This window comes from Anneissia japonica, unplaced genomic scaffold (genome assembly GCF_011630105.1).
Source record: "Anneissia japonica isolate Jap-2015-1 unplaced genomic scaffold, ASM1163010v1 scaffold287774_len439945_cov178, whole genome shotgun sequence".
Classification (NCBI taxonomy): domain Eukaryota; kingdom Metazoa; phylum Echinodermata; class Crinoidea; order Comatulida; family Comatulidae; genus Anneissia; species Anneissia japonica.
The window spans coordinates 97,821-104,933 of NW_022725867.1; the positions used below are offsets into that span (position 1 = coordinate 97,821).

The 7,113-nt window shown below is 37.8% G+C and overlaps 1 protein-coding gene across 1 annotated transcript in view; it reads left to right on the plus strand.

Annotated features, from left to right (window-relative positions):
* Positions 1-6,387, plus strand: part of LOC117112953 (creatine kinase U-type, mitochondrial-like) — an 8,306-nt gene extending 1,919 nt beyond the window's left edge. Inside the window, exons 2-7 of the mRNA XM_033256183.1 lie at positions 2,042-2,257; positions 2,768-2,952; positions 3,090-3,213; positions 4,692-4,826; positions 5,555-5,680; positions 6,127-6,387. Of these exons, the coding sequence (XP_033112074.1) occupies positions 2,042-2,257; positions 2,768-2,952; positions 3,090-3,213; positions 4,692-4,826; positions 5,555-5,680; positions 6,127-6,228 (888 nt within the window). The 3' untranslated portion in view covers positions 6,229-6,387. The remainder of the gene's footprint in view (positions 1-2,041; positions 2,258-2,767; positions 2,953-3,089; positions 3,214-4,691; positions 4,827-5,554; positions 5,681-6,126) is intronic.
* The last annotated feature ends 726 nt before the right edge of the window (positions 6,388-7,113 follow it).

The following is a 7,113-nucleotide window of genomic DNA, read 5'->3' on the forward strand; positions in this document are numbered from 1 at the left end:
TTGGCTGGCGAACACAGACGAGATCAACAATGCCTGTCTGTGATTGGTTGAAAGTGGAATATGTTCACCGCTCAAAACTGCGGCGTTGTTGAAATTCGAGTCAACCAAAATTGATAATGGTTGAGCAAGAGACGTCCCACAATGTAGGGCGAAAATTAATTCTACACAATCAACAACTGTCTATGTTAATCCTATATCTAGCGATAAAGTAACCTAAACGACAACCGTAGAACTGTCGGTAATAACAGTCTAAAAATCCATGGCACAATAAGCCAATAAAAACTTAAAATACGTACTGAATCGGAGCGTACTCTCGACCCAACACTAAAGTAAATATATATCTAGACATAATGGCAATTCCCGTTTCCAAGACAGAATTACCAAAAAGAATAAAACGACCCCCGTTTCCAAGACAGGGTCTAACTAAACCAAAACATGACGCTACATAAAACTACATGAAGTATACTGACCCCCGTTTCCAAGACAGGGTCAGATAAATCATAATGCTCGGCGGAAACCGAACAGAACAACGAACAACATTCGATCCCGTTTCCAAGACAGACCTAACTAAAAATAATACTCGAATATTCGAATATTCTGACGTAGAAAACATTACGAACACCCTGCTTCAGAAAACAGAATAAGTAGAGTGACACACAGTACTTTCTCGGTTCTCCAATTCAAGGTGATGGCAGTTAACGAGTAATTAATTGGCCTTGGTAGGTAGTTGATGCTGCGGGCTATGCCTCGCTAGCTGCTGGACGCTACGTTGGATACACCATACGTACGTGGTCCTGCACACCACCAGGGTACCTAAAAAGTACCTTTTAATCCTCGTCGCCATTATAGTAAATCGTGTTATACTTATTACTACAGATGACTTAAGATCTATATGATAGCATAACTCACCTAAATCACTTCTGGGTTGCGGTCCAGGTGAAAGTTCACTATAATGTATAATCGTAGTATGGTATGTGTTGTAAAGGCTATCGCTCAATCTCAAGTGACGCTTCACCCTCCAACCTCTCGTTGGGACGATGACGTCATCCCGGGGCGCAACGTCATAGGTCATGACCGCCCTTACACATTGGATCATGTGACCACCAGAGTCTATTGATCAGGTGACTGCCAGCTGGCCGGCACTACACTTGCCAGCTGGCCGGCACTACAGCCAGCCGGTCCGGTCCCCCTAAATTTTTCAAAATTAAAAAAATAATAATAAAAATTAGGAAAAGAGAAAATTCTACTAAAATATTGAGTCTAAGGTAAAGAGTGCCATTTCCTGCCATTTAGATGTGCTTAGTGATAAAATTTCTTACCTCAGCCCCAACCATGTTGGGCCGAGGTAGTATACCCTCCTGCTGAAAAAGTCCTTCTTTGGGCCCCTCTATTTCAAATTCCTTGATTCGCCACTGAAAATATTCAATACAAAAGCACAAACACCTAAATTAATTTAATAATACACAAGAACACGGACAATAACATACGAAAAAATATATATATATAAATACGAAAAATATATAAATGTGTGACAGATTGAACTACACACAGATATTCAATGATTGTACTGAAATGTGGTCTGTCTCGTGTTTTGGTGATGATGGCGATGGTGATCATGATAATGAAGATAACGATAATGATAGGCCTAATTGTAATTTTAGTAATGATGATGATAATGATGATGATGATAATAATAATAATAATAATAATAATAATAATAATAATAATACAGTAATAATAATAATAATAATATTTATTATTATTATTATTATTATTATTATTATTATTATAGGCCTATCTATATCTCATAATAAACATTAGTCCCTTGCCCTATCAAGAATAATTCCATAATTTATTCCACTTGATTTTCGCTAGGCCATACCTATTCTTAGTAAAACAAACCCAAATTGATAACATTTTAGGCACGTTAAGACACCTAAAAAAATGTGTTTATGAGTATGATTCGGCCTCGGTTATGCCACTCTTTGCCTAATATTATTCAAAAATTATACAATAGATTATACATTGACTTTTTACATAGGTTTTCGCAGAGATATTCGACCCTGTAATAAAGGACCGACACAACGGGTATGATGTTGATGATTTTCATACCACCGACCTGGACTACAGAAAGATTCGTGGAGGAATATTTGATCCAAAGTACGTGTTGTCATCGCGAGTGCGCACCGGTCGTAGCATACGCGGATTTGCGTTGCCAACGAAATGCAACCGAGCAGAACGTCGCGAAGTTGAAAAGGTAAGAACGGCTGCTAAAGTTAAACGCGGTGGGATTATCAGCAGTTCCTGTACTCATAAAGTGATTTTGATTTTAGAATTCATAAGGCTGTTTGATTTGAGCATATCTACCAGGAAAGAAAGAAAGAGAAATTACTGGTCGCTCAAAGTTATTTCTGGGAGTTTTATAACCAAGATTTCGCTCGACATGCCCCGACGACCCCAGGTAGTGGTTGTGAATTGTCTCTCGATCACCCCAACCCCTTTTGGCCCATATTGTATTTTCGGACATCTCTAGATTCACCCCCGTCGACACAATACAAAAACGGATTGCGCAAGGAGTTTGTTTATTCCAGTTATAAGTACCTTGCATTCCAGGTAAAATGCGCTTTAAATTCCTATATTATACATAAATTACGGTACTTAACACATGAACTGAGATGGGTTCGTTTGTATTTTTGAACAGAATAACATTAATTTAGGCATGTTTCACATACCACCTGTTAGTTTTTAGACTATTTTTTTTATATAGATTGTCATCAACGCTCTTGGAAGTCTGCAGGGCGACCTGAAAGGCAAATATTATCCTCTGAAAGGCATGACTGAGAGCGAGCAGCAACAACTGATCGACGATCATTTTCTATTTGATAAACCTGTATCGCCTTTGCTTACGTCAGCTGGAATGGCACGTGACTGGCCAGATGCTCGTGGAATCTGGTAAATCCTTGCTGATATTTTAAAGAACATAGTGGTTCTATTTTTCGGACAGTTGGAGTGTTCAATTTATTTATATAAGTAAAATTCTGTTGTTGATTATTCATGATCTTACATTTCATCACTCCTTCTTTGACCAGGCACAACTTCAATAAAAACTTCCTCGTTTGGATCAACGAAGAAGATCATACGCGTGTGATCTCTATGGAAAAAGGTGGAAACATTCGGTCAGTGTTCGAACGATTCTGTCGAGGGTTGCAATTGGTAGGTCTACGTGGTAATGTAATTTAGGCCGGGCACTAATGTACTAATGTAACGGTGTTTTCATTATGGCCCTTTCGGCCAACCTATAACAATATTGAACAACGTAACGGTGTTAAAATAAAACTAAACGGCGCTTTTATCATGGCCCTTTTGGCGCGGTTCAAGCTTGTGATTGGTTGAAATTGAACAACGTGACGGCGTTAGAAAAAAGATAACGGCGTTTTCATTATGGCCCTGATGGCTAACCATATTCTATGGCATAGTTACCACCCGTCTCGCATAGCGCGGGACCGTCCCGCATTTTATAGCGATTTTTTATTTTTAAAAAAATGCATTTTGCAGAAACACATTCGTAACCATAAATATGTCACGCAGTTAAGGAGGAAACAACTAAAATTGTTCGTGGCTTTATTAAAATATTTATGTTTATGTACCCGGTATTGACAACAAACACTCCCTGAAATTGTTTTGAAAACAACTCAAAAATTCTGAAATCGTTAAAGCGCCAGGGAGCCTTCGCCCCGCAATGGGTGGAACCCCGGTTGCCCCTAGCCAACTGGTGTAGTCACGCATTTCAAATTCCTCAGGTTAGTAACTATGCTATGTAGAATGCGAAGCCACCACGAGCGGATCGTTTTTAATTACAATCCGTTCAGATTGCCACGGTACCGACAATCAATAGACGGCGGAAGCAGAGTTTGACCGTACGACCGTCATACTAGTGAGTGCCCGACTTTAAGTGTATACAATATGTCGTCGCGTCTATATGTGCAGAAAACCGCAGTCTAAGTACAAGAAAAATTCAGGAAGAATAAGAAAACATAAATAACAGCTTAAAGATCAGAAATAAAAATAATGTGAAAAGATGGGTTTAATCCGAGACTTGAAGACAGGCAAGGATGATGCACAGTTTTGATACCAAAGCAACTTTGGAACCTACAGAGAAAGAACGCTCTCCACAACTTTAAAGGTGACCAATGGGACAGTTAATATGGAAGATTGTAGACCTTACCTCTGACTTGCAAGTGCCAGCAGCCGAGCGCAATCAAATTAAATTGCGGATATAGTGAGAAGAAGAATTATGGACTTAATACAAATAACAAGATCTTGAATTTATTCGCAGTAACCAATGGAGACGGTATAGAGCTGGGGATGTTAAGCTCACGCTTGAGTAAGAGCAAAGAGTATAGTTGCTACATGAGTTTGTAAAGAAGTTTCTAAAAGATGCGTACACCAATAACATAATACACATGAAGTCATATGCACATTGTCACGCCTTCACACGCCTGCTAATCCTCTACGAGCCACAGTAGAGCCAATCAACAGTTGGCATTTATAATTTATAAAATACTTAAAATTATGCCAAACACGCCACGGACGAGAACCGTTTAAAACAATTGTATTCATTTCAGCAGATGAGAATTTACCGTTAAAATCTTATCAAAATTATTTCCAAATGGTAATTTTTGGTGTTTCAGGTTGAAAAGAAGGTGAAAGAGCAGGGCAGTGATTTCATGTGGAATCAGCATTTGGGATACATTCTTACGTGTCCATCGAACCTCGGAACAGGATTACGCGCAGGTGTTCACATAAAGCTGCCGAACGTTTGCAAGGTAAGCATGATTCTGGCAATCGTATACTATGAAGGCGCACTAGTAGAATTTATGGTCACACTTTTGTTTTAACGTCATTAGTTCTCCTGCTTTACATAAAACAGGGGTTTTGAAAGGGACCCTCAATTGTCCCTACTTGGTGTTTTTCCACTTGGATCTCTGGCCCTCGATTGCCACTCGCTTCCCCAGCAGAGTCGAAGAATCTCTAACCCCAGGTCTGAAAACATTTATATAATAATAATAGATTAAAATGGCTAAAACTCTGAAGATTCTATAAGGGATTGTATCTGGACCCCTGCAATATAGTGTAGGTTGTCGCTCGCGTGTCCACTCCGACTCGAATGCATTCAGCAGCATGTAATGTCTCAATGCGCCTATTTGAGAGAGCGCTGCAATTTGAGTGTACAATACAATTTTTTTTGTACCTTTCTTTGCAGTCGTTTGTATATAGTGGAGTGCTGTAAAATAGAGGACGTTTACATTAATTTAGGCTTTGTCAGGATACAGGGTTTTTATTTGTAGTTTTGTTATTATTTTTCGATATTGATTGTAATTTAGTTTTTAGATGCTGTGTTTTGTGATGTTGTTCATTTTTATTGTTGGTGTCGGTAGAAGTGTTTCATCTGTAGCGCCCCCTATGGTATAGCCATTTATTAGAATCATATGGCAAGTTCAATTTTAAAATTTCATGTATAGCTGTGTTTCAATTATATAATTTAAATTACCAGGATAAGAGATTTGACGCCATCTTGAAGAAACTCCGCCTACAGAAACGTGGCACTGGAGGTGTTGACACCGCCTCTACCGACGGCACATTCGACATCTCCAATCTAGATCGTCTCGGAAGATCAGAGGTTTGCGCGGCGTTTTGCTATTGTTTTCTTAGAATAAAAAAAGGCAAAAACTAAACAGAGCCAATTATATGAAGAATGCAGATAATACACAGAAATAGATATTAAGTACAAGGCGAGATACAAATACCCAGAACACTACGGTGAAATAGTTATATTTTTAAGCTTTGTAATAATAATAATTATCATTATTATTATTTTCATCATCATCGGCATCATCATCCATTATTATTATTATTATTATTATTGCTTCTATTATTACAGTATTATTATTATTATTATTATTATTATTATTATTATTATTATTATTATTATTATTATTATTATTATTATTATTATGCCTATTAACAGTTGGTGGTGTTATTGCTGTTGCTTGTTGTTGCCGCTTTTGATTGCTTTCACATATTATTAATATTTAATCATATTTGTTTTATTTTCACATTTTGTAGGTGGAGCTTGTTCAAACCGTTATCGATGGCGTTGACTGTCTCATCAAGATGGAGAAACAATTAGAGCAGAACAAGTCCATCACCCACATGATTCCCGCCTGAGCTAGCATTCTCTCCGTTCCTTTTATACCGTCGACAAAATAAATAAAGTGTACTTTTATAGACGAATTTTATAAATAATTATTGGAATGTTCAAAGTCGAACTAATTTATTATCAGGATGATATTGTACAATAGTGAATTCTGATGTAGAATAAAGCTGCTGGAATACTGAAACGATTTATTGTGGTTTCCTGATTAGAATGTTGCGAAGTACCCGTTATTATTATTACCCGTCAATTCCCACCCGAATCATTTTTTTTTTCTCACATGTTTTTGAAAAACACATCAGGTTAGGAAAAAAAAACAGGCTACCTAATAATATTAATAATATAACATTATTGATGAATCCTATGCCCACGAGTCTATATATATATTATGCAAAATAATTAATATGATGATGGCGGCATAGGCTGATAAAATGTGTCTAAATCCAGTATATTATTCAAAGGGCGATCTCCGGAAGCTCTACAAATCCAGGGTTTATTTTTGGGGGATATTTGTTTTTCTTAAGGCAGGCTCAGGTCGACACGGAACTCAACTCAACTCAACTCAACTCAACTCAACTCAACTCGTCGACATGAGCGCTCCGCGCAACTGAAAGGAACTGACCGGAACTGAACGCAACTGAACGCAACTGACCGCAACTGAAAGGAACTGACAGTCGCGCATATTTGTCGACATGAGTCAAGTTAAGTTGAGTTGAGTTTAGTTCCTTTCAGTTGCCCAAGTTCAACTTTTTGCGGAACTGAAAGGAACTAAAGCGCGAAAAAAATGCCGATTCGGAACTCAAAGGAACTGAAAACGTTGATCCTGATATTAATCGTAATCAAGATGCATTAACTGAAATAAGATATTATATTACAATGTTTTGTTAATGGCAGATTAC